We start from the raw sequence: 16,365 nt of genomic DNA, 5'->3' as shown, positions 1-16,365 counted from the left end.
TCCTCCTGTCGGAATTAAGGGGATCATGAGACCCTACATCATAGTCCCAGACTTGTAGCTGGCCACCACCAGCTAGGTGCAAGCCATCACCTGACCACCCCTACCACTCCCACCCCAGCTCTCTGCAAGCCCAGAGGGAAGGAAAAGCTTTGCCGAGATTCGTCGGGAGGGGAGGTGGGTGGCCAGGGGGGCTGGACTGGGATGCGGGAGAGCTCAGGGACAAGTGGTGTGGGCGGTGCTGAGGCCCGGACCTGTCTCCCCGCCTCCCTTCTCCTCCTCCTCCTCTTCCTCCCTCCTTGCTGCGCTGCTCCCAGAGATGGGCACAAGCTCAGCTGCCACCCACATGTCTGCCTCTGGCCTGGCTATGGAGACGAATCCGGCGCTGGCCGCCTTCCTGCTATGCAGCGTGCTCCTGGTCATCAAGATGTACGTGGTGGCCGTCATCACGGGCCAAGTGCGGCTGAGGAAGAAGGTAGGGACCACCACCCCGTACCCTGAGACCCCCCCAAACCTGGCAGGACCCAGCCCGGGTGGGCGGTGCGCTCCCGGGACTTTGGGTTGAGTCCCCATGCGCTCCCGGGACTCCTGCGCTTCTAGTGCCCAAGCTGGGCGCGCAACAGCCGGGCTGCATGGGGAGGGGGGCTTTTGGGGAGTTCTGCCAATGGGGACCCCCCCCTCTGTGTTTCCCGGCTGTGGTGAGAGGGAAGCAGCTGAGCTGGAGAGACGGGAAAACTCCAAAGTGGAAATTCCCGGTCCTGCCCCTCTCCTCCTTCCTGCACCCCAAATCTGGTTTGCTGGGAAATCTGGTTTGCAGGGTGCGCGCCGCTGGGCTCGCTCACGTCTGAGTTTTCGGGGTGGGGGGAGCGTTCCGCACCCAAACACTCATTAAGAGGGCGCCGGAGCCCGAGGACACAGAGGGGAGGGCGCTTGCTTTGCACGCGATGATCATGATGGAGCCTAGCCGGGTCCCCGGTTGGTCTCTCCAGGTAAGCACCCCCAGGAGTGATTCCTGAAAGTGGAACCAGGAGTAAACCCTGAGCATCGTTTGGTGGGGCCCCAGAAACTAAAAGAAAAGAAAAAACAAACCAGCAAATAAAACAACTGAGAATCAAAAGGCAGAGCAGGGCAGGGCAGTCCCCGCACAGCGCTTCCACTGCCCCCAAATCTGGTCTCTGCTGAAACTGAAGTGGGACTTGAGGGGAGGGAGGCTTGGGACTCAAAATCTTGGATTTGTTCTAGCAGAAGCTCATGGGACACCCCCCCCTTAATGGGGGTTACCTGGCCAATGAGGGAGAGTTGGGGGTCACCTCCAGATGAGGGAATGAGATATTGGGCTCCAGACACCCCCCCCCCTTGAAGTCCTGAGTGGGGAGTGAGAAGTAGAACTTGCCTATGGAAATGCATTCCACAGAGGGGCTGCAGGCGCCAAAGCATGGGGGTGTGTCTTAACTACCCTCCGGTGACCTTGTGTGTCTGCTTTCCAAGGAGAGAAACCAGTCTGGGTGGCTTTCTGGGGGTGGCTGGGTGGGGTGTGGCAGCAGCAATGCCCTTCCAGCTCCCCACCACCACCACTCCAGACTCTGGACCCTTTCCTGGAGGTATGTGGGGGGTCTCCGTTGGAGGTCTACCCCAGCTTTGGTGCTCAGAGCTCAGGGCTGATAAAGGTTGTAATGCACTGCTGGCTCCCACTGCGCCCAGGTTTAGCACCAGGGGCCCCAAGGATCACAGCTTCTGTTTTTGAGTGGGGGCCAAACCCGATGGTGCTCAGGGGTTCCTCCTGGCAGACTGGGGGTTCCATATGGGATGCCGGGATTCGAGCCACTGTATGTCCTGGGTCTGCTGCTTGCAAGGCAAACGCCCTATTCCTGTACTATCTCTCTTATCCCCAGCACTTTATTTGGGAGGGGGGTCACACCCGGCAGTGCTCAGGGGCCACTCCTGGCTCTATGCTCAGAAATGGCTCCTGGCAGGATGGGGGATTATATGGAATGCCGAGATTCGAACCACTGTCCTTCTGCATGCAAGGCAAACACTCTACTTCCATGCTATCTCTTGGGGGGGGGGCAGCCCTTTTTATCCAAGCTGCCTTGGGACTGGGCAGAGCCTGTAATCATAGATAATGATAATGACAGATTGGGGGGCCAGGAAGGTGGTGCTAGAGGTAAGGTGTCTGCCTTGCAAGCGCTAGCGTAGGACGGACAGCGGTTCGATCCCCCCGGCATCCCATATGGTCCCCCCAAGCCAGGGGCAATATCTGAGCGCATAGCGAGGAGTAACCTCTGAGCGTCAAACGGGTGTGGCCCAAAACCCAAAATAAAATAAATTTTGGGTAGGGAGGGTGTTTGCCTTGCATGCATCTGATTTAGGTTCAATCCCTAGAACCCCAGAGGAACCTCTGAATACCACCAGGAATAATTCCTGAGTGCAGAGTCTGGATTGACCCCTGAGCACCACTGGCAGTGGCCCCAAAACTAAAAAATAAAGGAAATAAGGGAAGGGAAGGGGAGGGGAGGGGAAGGGAGGGGAAGGTACACTCAGTTGGAGTGAGCACTGCAGTTAGCGTGTTTGCCTTCTGATAATGATAACCATAGATAATGATCTTATTAATCATAGATAACCTGGGAGAGGAATTCTGGTGCTGGAGGGCCTCCTGAAAACCCCAGGTCAAGGCTCCTTTCCTTCAGGACCAGATGGATAACCCTAGTCTGGGGACAGGTGCCTCGAAAGCTCCAGTTTCTAGCAAGCCAGATTTGTCCTGAGCTACCTGGATTCCTGCTGGGAGGGGTAGGGAGTGACCTTCAGTCTCTAGTTTGAAAACCTAGGACTTTCTAGTTTTTTTTTTTTTTTTGGTTTTTGGGTCATACCCGGTGGTGCTCAGGGGTTACTCCTGGCTGTCTGCTCAGAAATAGCTCCTGGTTGGGGCCGGGCGGTGGCGCTGGAGGTAAGGTGCCTGCCTCGCCTGCGCTAGCCTAGGACGGACCGCAGTTCGATCCCCCGACGTCCCATATGATCCCCCAAGAAGCCAGGAGCAACTTCTGAGCGCGTAGCCAGGAGTAACCCCTGAGCGTCACAGGGTGTGGCCCAAAAACCAAAAAAAAAAAAAAAAAAAAAAAAAAAAGAAGAAATAGCTCCTGGAAGGCATGGGGGACCATATGGGACACCGGGATTCGAACCAACCACCTTTGGTCCTGGATTGACTGCTTGCAAGGTAAATGCGGCTGTGCTATCTCTCTGGGCCCTTTCTAGTTTGTTTTGAGGGCCTAACCCACCTTTGGCTGGCATTATTCCTGGTTCTATGCTAAGGAATAGCTCCTGGAAGGCTCAGGGGACCTTATGGCTTGCTGGATCAAACTGGGTCAGCCATGTTAAAGGCAAGCACCCTCCCACTGGTGCCTTGTTTGTTTTGTTTTGGGGTCACACCCAGCTCTCCTCTGGTCAGGGATCACCCCTGGCAGGTTGGGAGGACCCTATGGGATTCTGGGGATCAAATCAGTGTCAGCTGTGTACTAGGCAAACACTCTAACTGCTGTGCTATCACTCCAACTGTCTGCTTTCTTTTTCTTTTCTTTATTTACTTTTGGGGCCACAGCCAGCATTGCTCTGGGGTCAATTCATACTCTGTGCTTAGGAATCACTCCTGGTGGTATTCAGGGGTTCTTATGGGATTTCGGGGATTGAACCTAAGTTGGCTGCATGTAAGGCAAACACCCTCCCTGTTCTATTTCTCCGGCTGCAGAGCCCCCACCCCCTTTTCATGGTTAGGGCCAAAAGTGGGCCTCCAGTTTCTTTCTTTCTTTCTTTTCTTTTCTTTTTTTTTTTTTTTTTTGGTTTTTTGGGCCACATTCGTTTGATGCTCAGGGATTACTCCAGGCTAAGCGCTCAGAAATTGCCCCTGGCTTGGGGGGACCATATGGGACGCAGGGGATTGAACCGTGGTCCTTCCTTGGCTAACGCTTGCAAGGCAGACACCTTACTTCTAGCACCACCTTGCCGGCCCCCTGGGCCTCCACAGTTTCTCCCATGCTCCCCAGCTCAGGAAAGAGGCTGTTAGAGTTGAGGGCATGACATAAACCTATCAATCCTCGAGAAGCAGGCTGGAGTCACTCAAGTACTTTCTCAGGATTTTGGGGCCCTGCAGAACTTGAGGCTTCATCTCCCCCACTTTCCAAGGTTCTTTTCCAGGGACTTTGTGGGGCAGCCTGGGAGCTGGGATCACATGTACTGACCTTGAGCTGATGTTTTCCAGGCTTTTGCCAACCCTGAGGATGCCCTGAGACACGGAGGCCTCCAGAACTGCCGGAGCGACCCGGATGTGGATCGCTGCCTTAGGTAAGTGTTGGGGCTCAGGGGGGCCCAGAAGAAGCATAAGTGACTGATTGGGTGTTGGATCTACGGTGGAGAAGTTCATGGCCCAGAATTTCTGAAGCAGAGAGAAGAAATGCCATGAAGGATGTTTCCTTCCCTCCTCCCACTGCCCAGGCAGGTTTTCTCTCCAGGGTAAATGTGCTGACCATTGTCCTCTGCATCATCCCAAGTGCAGATGTGTATCCTCGGCTTATTTGAGTCATCCCAAAGGGCCTTTAACAAGGATCCTTGGGTGCTTTTCCACCCAGCCACAGAGGAAATTTCCTGTTGGTTTTTGGGCCACACTTGGGCTTGCTCAGGGCACTATCTGGGGTGCCAGGGATTGAACCCAAGTTGCTCCTCTCTGTGTTACTTTGGCCCCAGGATTTTCCCAGGGTTTTAACTTTGGGGGGGGGGTTCTTTTTGGGCACTTGGGGTGTGCAGCAATTATTTCTGGCTCTGCACTATATAGGATGCCTAAGATCACATGCAAGCCACCCTGCTGCTATACTATTGCTCTGACCCATGAGTTTTTATTTTTTATATATTTTGTTTTTTTTTTTTTGGGCCACACTCGGCGGTGCTCAGGGGTTACTCCTGGCTATCTGCTCAGAAATAGCTCCTGGCAGGCACGGGGGACCATATGGAATGCTGGGATTTGAAACAACCACCTTAGGTTCTGAATCGACTACTTGCAAGGCAAATGCCGCTGTGCTATCTTTCCAGCTCCAGTTCTGATTTTTTATTTTTTGGATTTTGTGTCACACCTGGTGGCATTCAGGGCTCTGCACTCAGAAATTGCTCCTACCAGGCTCTGGGGACCACATGGGATGCCAAGGATCGAACCCGAGTTGGCCTTGGCCACAGGCGAATCAAATGCCCCACTCACTGAGTTCTGATTTTTTTTCTTCTGTTCACATTATTTCACAATATCTCTGTCTGTACATCAGCAATATTACCATAAAAACGGTTAATGAAGTGTCTGCATGGGCCTGCCTCCAAAACAGAGCTGCCTGGCTCAGAACTTTTATTGTCATTTCTTTCTGCTTCTACACACAGGGCTGAAGAGGGAGGAGGCAGAGCCCTGAGGGACAGAGGTATCTGATGACATGGGATGATGGACAGCTGGATAGGAGGGAACCAGAAATGAACTCTCCCATTTTCCCAAATTACCTGAAAAGTCCCCTATATCATAGGCAGCAATGAAAGCAGTGCTAGAGTAGAAATAAAGGGCAGCCTTGGATTTCTAAAACTTGGGGGTGAGGGAGTGGTTTCAAAGTCATTGAAAATACTTTATTTTGGGACTGGAGCTGTAGTACAGAGGATAGGGCATTTGCCTTTCATGCAGTTGACCTGGGTTTGATCTCCTGCCCCCAAATGGCTCCCCAAGCCCCTCTAGGAATGGTTCCTGAGTGCAGAGCCAGGAAGAACTTCCAAGCATTGATGGGTGTGGCCCCCAAAGAAAAACAAACAGTAAAGAGAAAATAGTTTACATACTTGTGGTTTTTAAAAATGACAAAATGTAGGAAGTGTAAATGCAGGAAATGAAATTTTCTGCCACTTCACTCTAATATAAATAGAGGCCAACCACTCATCACTCTGTCTGTTCATCTACCCACCCATCCAGACATCTGACTACTCCATCTTCCTACACATTCACCCATCTGACTATCCGTCCACACCACCATCATCCATTCATTAATTCATACCCACCCACACATCCATCCATCTCTCCATCTACCCATCAATTCATCCATCCTTCCACTCACCCACCTATCAATAACTCCCTCTGCCACCCACCCACCCATCCATCCATTCACCCATCCATCATCCATTCCATCTATTTATCCATCCACCAATCCAATCATCCATTCATCCATCCACCCATTCATCCATACATCATCATTTCCATCTATTTATCCATCTATCCACCCACCCACCCATCCACCAATGCAGTCATCCATTCATTCATCCATTCACTCTTTCTATCCATTTATCCATCTATCCCTCTATCTTCCATCCATCTTTACCCACTCACTTAACCATTCACCCCTCATCCAATCATCATCCATCTTACCTTGTTTCTATCCATCCAAAACCCCAATCCATCCATCCATTCACTTAACATTAGGAACGTCTGTTATATGCAGGGCGTTGCTAAGTACTGCTTGAACTTCAGTGACAAAATCTCTTGCCCCTGCTCATATTCAGCAGGTAACCTCCACTCCCCCATCCTTTTTTCCCTGGGTCAGCCTTAGTCTTCTGGGCAGTGGAAATCCCAGCTCAGGGCAGCGTTGGAGGGGAAGTCCGGATTCTCTCTCCACACAGGGCTATTTAGGAGCCAAGCCAGACAACACTGACTTTATCACTTTTACTGAAAAATGTTTCTGTTTTTGGGCCACACCAGCAATGCTCAGGACTTACTCCTGGTTCTACACTCAGGGATCACTTATGTTGGTGTTCAGGGGACCATATGGGATGCTAGGAATCAAATTCTGGTCAGCTGTATGCAAGGCAAATGCCTTCCCTGCTGTACTATTAATAGCTCTGGCCCTTACCCACCTCAACTTTATTTTTTATTTTTATTTTTGTTCTGTTTTGTTTTGTTTTGGGGTCAAACCAGGGGCACTCAGAGCTCTGAGCTCTGGGTCTATACTCAGAAGTTGTTCCTGGCAGGCTCGGGGGACCATTTGGGATGCCGGGATTCAGACTGGGATCTGCCCTGGGTTGGCCGCGTGAAAGGCAAATGCCTTACTGCTGTGCTATCGCTCTGGCCTCTCAACTTTATATTTTGGAGGGGTAAATACCCCCAAAAGTCTGCTTAGGAAGGCACTCCTACTAGTCTATGCTCTGGAGTTCATTTGGTGCTGGGGCTCCAACCTGTATCTCTTTTATTGGGGGGTGGTGGCACACCCTATAATGATCAGGAATTATTCCTGGCTCTGTACTAAGAAATCACTCCTAGTAGACTTGGGGGGCCATATGGGATTCCGGGGATCGAACCTGGTCAACCATGTGCAAGGCAAATACCCTATCTGTTGTACTATTGCTCTAAAGCATGCACTCAGATGCGGTGATTATTTCTCTAGCTTCCAATTTTTCTTCTGAACTGTGGTAAATAGTTGAAATCTAATTCAGGGGCTGGAGAGATAGCAGGGAGGTAAGGCGTTTGCCTTGCATGCAGAAGGATGGTGGTTCGAATCCCAGCATCCCATATGTCCCCCGAGCCTGCCAGGAGCGATTTCTGAGCTTAGAGCCAGGAGGAACCCCTGAGTGCTGCTGGGTGTGACCCAAAAACAAAAACAAAAAACCTAAAAATCTAATTCAACCTGTTTGAGAACCTTTTAGCTAGGGCTGTGTTATATCCATGGGGTACATATTGTGTACTGATCCTGCCAGACTTGGGTATGGGGTTCCTGGTCCCCAGGGCTGTCTCCTGCACCTCCTGAAATTAAAATTGCAGAGCCTCTTGGGGACCTAGAAGGATTTGGACAAAGAGAATCTCACAGGGTGATAGCACAGCAGGAAGGCAGCTTGCCCTGCAGGGAGCCAACTTGGGTCTGATCCCGGCATTTCATATGGCTCTCCAGCCCCACCAGGAATGCTTCCTGAGCACAGAGCCAGGAGTAAGGACTGAGCATAGCCAGGTGTGACCCCAAAACAAAAACAAAGAATCTCTCAGTCTTCCCTTAGCTTCTGTGGAACCGGCTGGTTGAACATTAGACAGGAACTAGAGGTTGTTAGTCTCCCCTTCACTCCGAAATGGAAAGTGTGGCTCATGCTCTTGGGGCATAAACTTGCTTATCAGCATGTTCAGGCCAGCCGGCTTGGGGAGCAGTTGGGAGAGGGGGGAAAGCACTCCTGTTTTTTTCCCACATCCGGTTTGGTCCCTGATTCTGTGCAGGAGCCCCCAGTGAGGGGTGCTCAGGCTCTCAGAGAAGCAGATAGATGTTGCACTGGGCCCAGTTCTGGCTCCTGAGGACATACTTGGGATGCTGAGCTGGTTTACAGGAAGGGTGAGGCTTAAACTCTCAACCCCTGATTTCTGCGTCCTCAGGGCAGGCCCAGATCCGGTGGGAAGTTTAGAGGCCCACAGTTGACTGGGGCTCTCAGGAGGGCTTCCCATACTGCATCCGGCAAGGTGCTGAGGTATGAGTTCAAGGCCAGGGGTCAAGCAAAACCAAAAGACAAGGGCCGGAATAATAGCAGGGAAGGCTTTTGTCTTGCATGACCTGGGTTCGATTCCTGTCATCCCATAGGGTCCCCAGAGACTGTCAGGAGTATTTCTAAGCAGAGTCAGGAGTAACCCATGAGTGCCACTGGTGTGGCCTCCCCCCCTCCCCCCACCAAATCCCAAGAGGTACAATAAGTTGTAAGAGGCTTCTCAGAGAGCAGAGCTGGGTGGGGAACTGGGGGTGTCAACAAGCTATAAGCACTGTGAGCTCTGTCTCTAACATCCCATGATCCCTCCAATTCAGGAGTGGCCCTGAGCACTGTTGAGTGTGGCCCCCAAACCAAAAGGTTTGTGTCCAAGAGAGGCCTGGAGATGGTGTCTCTCACTTGGCAGTTTGTGTCCAAGAGAGGCCTGGAGATGGTGAGTGTCTCTCACTTGGCACATTCAGAACTAGAGGGGTCCCCACACTTTCCCTCTTTTTTATTTTTTAGTGCCACAACTGGCAGCACTCAGGGTTAACTCCTGGCTCTGCACTCAGAAATCATCAGAAATCTTATGGTGGACTGGGGGATTATATGGGATGCCTGGGACCTAATCTGGGTGGTAAGACAAACACTCTACCCACTGTGCTATCACTTGGCCCTGCACAAAGACAATTTGGTTCTATTTTCTCCCTTCCCTGGTTGGTTTTTCCAGCCACTTGGGCCACGCCTGAGTCTTCCTTGAAGTAGCCGGAAGCAAGTGCCCATCCTCTCGGCAAAGCTAAAGAAATTCAGAACAGGGGCCGGGTAGGTGGCGCTGGAGGTAAGGTGTCTGCCTTGCAAGCGCTAGCCAAGGAAGGACCGCGGTTCGATCCCCTGGCGTCCCATATGGTCCCCCCAAGCCAGGGGCGATTTCTGAGCGCTTAGCCAGGAGTAACCCCTGAGCGTCAAACGGGTGTGGCCCAAAAAAAAAAAAAAAAGAAATTCAGAACAAAAGAGGGGACAGAGGGGGTAGTGGGGTGGGGAGGAGATGCAGGGTTGGAGGCCCAGGGAGTGCTGTGGGCCCGAGTGTTGGCACCTAGCCCGAGTATGGCCTGTGTGCCAGGGGAGGGACCAGCTAGCAAGTCCAGTCTCGTGGGGATTTGCTCCAGTGACTCTGGGGAAACCTTCTGGCATGACTAGCATAAACACAGGCGCACAAATACGTGCACTCACACATTCATATATGCATACATGTCTCCCTGGTTCAGCTCCATATGTGACTTTTGGGAACCCTGAGCCCTGGTAGGCTTGAAACTTAACCGTGGAGGACGTGATGATGTGGCCACCTCGGACCCACCCCTGCACCCTGCTGTCATGTCATGACGGGGCAACACCCATCCCCACACCCCATCCATTGGGAACATGCCCTCACTCATCCTGGCCCCTCTCCCAGCCTCTTATCTGATGCCCAGCACCCCAGATTCTCTGGTGCTTCTTAGGGTCACCTGGACCAGAGGCCCCAGATGCTCAGCAGGAAAGATGCAAGAGGTTTCCCACACTGTCTGGGACTTTTCTGGCACCCTTGAGTGAATGAGGAAATTTGCTGGGGGTATGGTTAGGAGGAAAACAGCCATGGGGGGCACATTATGGGGTGCCCTGCAGCAGGCCCCTCCCTTTAAGGGTGTCCTCTAATATCAGGGCCAAGGTCAAGACTGAGGTGAAAGGAGAGGGCGGGATTCGGGGAAATACCTCAGACTCTGCTTCACAGGCTTCTGCTCCTTGAAGAAAGGGAATTTGTACTCACCTAGCAGTGCTCAGTCTTAGGGTGCTCAGGGGGCCAAGTGGTGACAGGGACTGAGCCAGGTCAGCTCTATGCAAGGCCACAGTGTCCAAATCCTGCACTATCTCTCTAGTCCCATCCCCCCATTCCTTTTTTTCTCAGGGGTCACTCCTGGCTCTACACTCTGGAGGGCCAGAGTGATGGCACACGCAGCTGACCTAGGACCAACTGTGGTTTGATTCCCTGGTGTCCCATATGGTCCCCCAAGCCAGAAGCGATTTTTTTTTTTTTGGGCCACACCCTGTGACGCTCAGGGGTTACTCCTGGCTATGCGCTCAGAAGTTGCTCCTGGCTTCTTGGGGGACCATATGGGATGCCGGGGGATCGAACCGCGGTCCGTCCTAGGCTAGCGCAGGCAAGGCAGGCACCTTACCTCCAGCGCCACCGCCCGGCCCCCAGAAGCGATTTCTAAGCAAAGACCCAGGAGTAACCCCTGAGCATCACAGGGTGTGGCCCAAAAAACAAACAAACAAAAAAATTTAGGAAGGAAGGAAGGAAGGAAGGAAGGAAGGAAGGAAGGAAGGAAGGAAGGAAGGAAGGAAGGAAGGAAGGAAGGAAGGAAGGAAGGAAGGAAGGAAGGAAGGGAGGGAGGGAGGGAGGGAGGTTAGGAGGGAAGGAAGGAGGGAGGGAGGGATGCCGGGTATTATCAAACCTGGGTTCATCGTGGATCAGCAGCATGCAAGGCAAAACACCCTACCTCTGTGCTATCCTCCTCACATCCTTTAAAGAAAATTGCCAGTTACCAGGAAGCCATAGAAAGAGAGAGGCAAAGGCTGGAGCAATAGCATAGCAGGGAGGGTGCTTGCCTTGCACTGGACTGACCCAGGTTCAATCCCTCATCCCCCCATTTAGTCCCCCAAGTACTGCCAAGAGTGATTCTTGAGCACAGTCAGGAGTAACCCCTGAGCACTGCTGGGCGTGTCCTCAGAAAATGAAGCAATAGCACTAAGTGGGGTTTTGCGGTTTTACCTTATGGTTGTTTGTGGCAGGGTTGGACACCCCCACAGCACTGCACACACTCACTGTTTTTTTTTGTTTTATTTTATTGGGGGGTTGGGCCACACCCAGCTCTGCTCAGGACTTAACTCCTGGCAGGCTCAGGAGACAATATCGGATTGCAGGAATCAAACCCAGGTCAGTTGCCTACAAGGCAAACACCTACAAACTACTCTCTCCAACCTCATGCACTTGGTATTTTTTTTTTTTGAGGTCACACCCGATGATGCTCAGGGGTTACTCTTAGCTGTGCGCTCAGAAATCGCTCCTGGCTTGGGGTGCCATATGGGATTGAACCATGGTCCGTCCTGGGTCAGCCTGGTGTGCTAGGCAAACGTCCTACCGCTGTGTCACCGCTCCAGCCCTGCACTTGGTCATTTTCTTTCTTTTTTTTGTGGTTTTTGGGTCACACCCGGCAGTGCTCAGGGGTTATTTCTGGCTCCAGGCTCAGAAATTGCTCCTGGCAGGCACAGGGGATCATATGGGGCGCTGGGATTCGAACTGATGACCTCCTGCATGAAAGGCAAACGCCTTACCTCCATGCTATCTCTCCGGCCCCCGCACTTGGTCATTTTCAACACTACAGTAGGGGTTAGAAGTGGAAGCTGTTTCCCTTCCCAGTGTTGTTTTGAAACAGGAGAGGACTTGCAGAGGCCAGGGCAGGACAGGCAGTGTCTGGCAGGGATTCCAGAAGTTGCTTACAGGCATGGTGTCTTCCACCTGGAACCAACCCTGAATTATTCTTAAGGGTGGTCTGTTTTGTTTTGTCCACTTTGGGTTTTTTTTATTTGTTTGTTTGTTTGCTTGGTTTATGGACCACACCTGGTGCCGCTCCGGGCTTACTCTTGGCTCTGCACTCCAGAATCACTTCTGGCGAAGTTCTAGGGACTGTGGATGCGAGAGATCAAACCTGAGTTTGCTGTATGCAAAGCAAGCACCCTCCCTGCTGCGCTCTTGCTCCAGCCCCCCATTTTGAAGTTTTTGGAACTACCCCTGGTGCCCAGTTGCTGTTCCTGGCTCTGCTCAGGAGAGACCCCTGGCAGGGCTGGTGGAACCAATAGGTGCCAGGGAGATTAGCCGGGTGAACATGGCAAGTGCCTTTCCCACTGTTTTATCTCTGGGCTGTGGATACCGGCTTCAGTGGCCCAATGACTGGCTTAAACCTGGTTCCATCTCAGCTCTTTCATTTTTTTAATTTTGGGGACCATGCCCAGTGATGCTCAGGTCCCCTGGTTCTGTGCTCCTGGGACACACCCAGTGGTGCTTGGGGGACCCTAAGTGGTAGTGGGGTATTGAACTGAGTTTATCCCTCTGCAAGGCAAAAGCTAGAACCCCTGCACTAGCTTTACCGCAACTCTTTATTGTTTGTTTTTGGAGTCACACTCTGTGGGGTTCAGGGCTTCCTTCTGGAAGAGATCATTCCTGATGGACCTTGAGGGACCATATGTAGTGTCAGGAATTGAACTCAGGTCCAGTGCGTGCAAGGCAGGTGCCTTCCCTTGTACTGCATCTCAACACCCCTCCCCCAGGTTAAAAATAAATTTTTTTGGGGGGGGAATGCTCAGGGCTTACTCCTGGCTCTGAGCTCAGAAATTACTCTTTTTTTTGGGATGGGCACAACCAGCGATACTCAGGGGTTACTCCTACCTCTGCATTCACTCCTGGAAGACTTGGGGGGCTATACTGGATGCCGGGAGTCAAACCTGGGTTCATTCTGGATCAGCCATGTGCAAGGCAAATGCCTTACCACTGTGCTATCACTTTGGCCTCGAGGAATTACTCTTGATGGGTTTAGGGGACCCTATGAGATGCTGGGGATCTAATCCAGGTTGACCAAGTACAGGCAAATACCCTCACTGCTGTATTATCACTCTGGTCTTCCCTTTTTTTTTGGGGGGCACACCTGGTGGCACTCAGGGGTTACTCCTGACTGCACTCAGAAATCATTCCTGGCAGGCTTGGGAGACCATATGGGATGCTGGAGATCGAACCTGGGCCAGTCCTGGGTCACCCGTGTCAAGGCAAATACCCTACCACTGTGCTGCACTGTATTGTACTGTACTATACTGCGCTGTACTTCAAGACCCTGGTCCCCCTTTCTCAACCTCACTGAATTTTCTTTTTCTACTAGTGCCAGAGGAGGAGAGAGCCTGACAGGGAGTGGGGCCCTGGAGCTCACTGAAATAACCACCCAGCCCCCCACTCAACAACCTGTCCAGCCCTAAGCCCCCTAATCACATTCCAGCATTCTCTGTGCAGGGCCCCAGAGGTTCCCCTCTATAATTGGGTCCCACCTTCCACCAGGTAGGGAATTCTCCCTTGAGATGGTCCAAACCAGACTGTGGGGGCCGCTCTGGGGTAGCAGGTGACACTGTCAGAAGGTTGGGAGACCCCAGGACTGACCATACCCCCTTATTTTGCAGGGCTCACCGGAATGACATGGAGACCATTTACCCCTTCCTCTTCCTGGGCTTTGTCTACTGTTTCCTGGGGCCCAACCTCTGGCTGGCCCGGTTACACTTTCTCGTCTTCTTCCTGGGTCGCCTGGTGCACACGGTGGCCTACCTGGGCAAGCTGCCGGCGCCCACCCGCTCCCTGGCCTACGTCCTGGCTCAGCTGCCCTGCGTCTCCATGGCCTTGCAGGTGGCCTGGGCAGCCGCACACCATCTGTGACCCTCTGCCACTGCCACCAAGCAACCTTCAGTGATTTTGATAGCAGTGCTGAGCATGTGTGTGCTTGCAGAGTTGCATATTGGGACATCCGTCGCTCCCCACATGCAGTTGTGCATCTGCATATGCAGCCCGAGTGACTTATCCGGAACCTCAGAGCATCTGTCCACGCAGATCACCAGACACTTGAATACAAGTAGGGGAAGTTCAAGAAATGTGTTGTAGATTCCCCAGACCTAAGGACTAATAGGGTCTGGGGATGTGATCCATGCAGATGGTCACAGGCACCCCCAGATTCTAGGGTATTGAATCTAGGCATCTGCATTTGAAGAGGTTGCCGCATGAACCCCAGGGCATCCCTCTGGGGTCCCATAAGACAGGTGATCAGATGTGCTCCTGTGATTTCTCTGAATTGAGGGGGTGAGAAGGTAGTGTACCCCTCTTCTCTCTGGACCCTTCCCTTTACCAATCATTGACTAAATAGAAATTTCTGACTGTTTCAGAGCCACATGTTTGACAGACTGTGAGGGGTGTGTGTGTGTGTGTGTGTGTGTGTGTGTGTGTGTGTGTGTGTGTTTGTATAGTGTGGAGTGTGATTGGAAGTTGGGCCACACCCAGCGATGCTCAGGGCTTATTCCCTGGCTCTTATTCTGTGCTTAGGGATCACTCTGGTGGATCTTTTTTTTGGTTTTTGGGCCACACCCGGTAATGCTCAGGGATTACTCCTGGCTATGTGCACAGAAGTTGCTCCTGGCTTGGGGGACCATATGGGACACCGGGGGATCGAACCGAGGTCCGTCCAAGGCTAGCGCAGGCAAGGCAGGCACCTTACCTTTAGCGCCACCGCCCGGCCCCACTCTGGTGGATCTTGAACCCGAGTTAGGTGCATGCAAGGCAGTGCCTTGCCTGCTGTACTGTCTTCAACCTGGTCTCCAAACTTTGTCTTTGCTTGTCTATTTTCTTTTTCTTTTTTTTTTTTTTTTTTTGGTGTTTGGGCCACACCTGGTGACGCTCAGGAGTTACTCCTGGCTATGCACTCAGAAATCACCCCTGGCTTGGGGGACCATATGGAACACCAACTGATCGAACAACTGCAGTCTGTCCTAGGGCAGCATGTGCAATGCAAACACCCTAACACCTGTGCCACTGCTCCTGCCCCAATTGTCTACTTTCTTTTACTAATTTTGTCTGGGGGGGGTTTGGGCCACACCCGGAGACACTCAGGGGTTACCCCTGACTATGTGCTCAGAAATCGCTCCTGCCTTGGGGGACCATATGGGATGCTGGGGATTGAACCGAGGTCTGTCCTGGATCAGCCATGTGAAAGGCAAACGCTCTACCACTGCGCTATTGCTCCAGTTCCTACTAATTTTGGGGGGGAGGAGTTATGAGTAATCCTGGCTCTGCAATCAGAAATTTCTCATGGCAGACTCAGGGAAATATGGGAGCACGGGGATTGAACCTGGGTCAGGTTCTTGCTGTGTGTAAGGCATAAGTCCTCCCTGCTTTGCTATTGCTTTCGCCCCTTAATGTCTTCTATCATGGACCAGTCAGCTGGGCCTCCTGCACTGTGCCATAGCCCCCACCCATTGTTAAGACCCATTTGGGGCCACACAGCCAAGGTGCTGGCTCAGAGACTCCACACTCATATCAAAAGGACCTTGTCCCCTGCATCTGGGGGTTGGGGTCAAAGCAGCCCCTTGTACCATAGAAGACGGGTTCTAATCACTACCCACCCCATCCCACTTTCCTAGCACCTAGCACCATGTCTTCATCCCACCTACAGCCCCCTACCTTCAGTCTCCCTACTCCCCCAGAACATGGGCCTGCAGAGATGGGGTCAACCTGTCCTGGGGATCCACCCATGGCACTCTAGACTCTGGAGGAACCCAGGTGCGGCTGGGAGTGGGCTGCAGTGCCCCCTGGTGGCGAGATGAGGTGGCGCCTCCTTTCCTGAACAGCTTTTCGCTCATTTTAAAATTTAACTTAAAAATTAAATATTTGGGGGCCCGGAGAGATAGCACAGCGGTGTTTGCCTTGCAAGCAGCCGATCCAGGACCAAAGGTGGTTGGTCCGAATCCCGGTGTCCCATATGGTCCCCTGAGCCTGCCAGGAGCTATTTCTGAGCAGACAGCCAGGAGTAACCCCTGAGCACCGCCGGGTGTGGCCCAAAAACCAAAAACCAAAAAAAAAAAAAAAAATTAAATATTTGGGGCCGGGAAGGTGGCGCTAGAGGTAAGGTGTTTGCCTTGCAATCGCTAGAGTAGGATGGACTGTGGTTCGATCCCCCGGCATCCCATATGGTCCCCCCAAGCCAGGAGCGACTTCTGAGCTCATAGCCAGGAGTAACCCCTGAGCATCAAACGGGTGTGGCCCAA

The 16,365-nt window shown here is 52.4% G+C and overlaps 2 protein-coding genes across 2 annotated transcripts in view; both read left to right on the top strand.

Moving 5' to 3' along the window:
• The window catches only part of ASB6 (ankyrin repeat and SOCS box containing 6), a 370,010-nt gene that overhangs the window by 253,457 nt on the left and 100,188 nt on the right, over positions 1-16,365 (top strand). The window lies entirely within an intron of this gene.
• On the top strand, positions 341-13,990 carry PTGES (prostaglandin E synthase). Its single transcript, XM_049774097.1, has 3 exons — positions 341-472; positions 4,247-4,329; positions 13,741-13,990. Exons 1-3 carry the CDS (start codon positions 344-346, stop codon positions 13,988-13,990), a joined length of 462 nt encoding a protein of 153 aa, XP_049630054.1. The 5' UTR covers positions 341-343.

This window comes from Suncus etruscus, chromosome 5 (assembly GCF_024139225.1).
Source record: "Suncus etruscus isolate mSunEtr1 chromosome 5, mSunEtr1.pri.cur, whole genome shotgun sequence".
Classification (NCBI taxonomy): Eukaryota; Metazoa; Chordata; class Mammalia; order Eulipotyphla; family Soricidae; genus Suncus; species Suncus etruscus.
This window is presented reverse-complemented; position numbering and strand designations above follow the sequence as displayed.

Excerpts from the sequence above, each read along its gene's own strand:
- PTGES (XM_049774097.1), top strand. The coding sequence starts at position 344 with ATGTCTGCCTCTGGCCTGGCTATGGAGACGAATCCGGCGCTGGCCGCC. Across the intron at positions 473-4,246 it reads AAGTGCGGCTGAGGAAGAAG|GCTTTTGCCAACCCTGAGGA; the intron begins GTAGGGACCACC and ends GATGTTTTCCAG. Across the intron at positions 4,330-13,740 it reads GATGTGGATCGCTGCCTTAG|GGCTCACCGGAATGACATGG; the intron begins GTAAGTGTTGGG and ends CTTATTTTGCAG.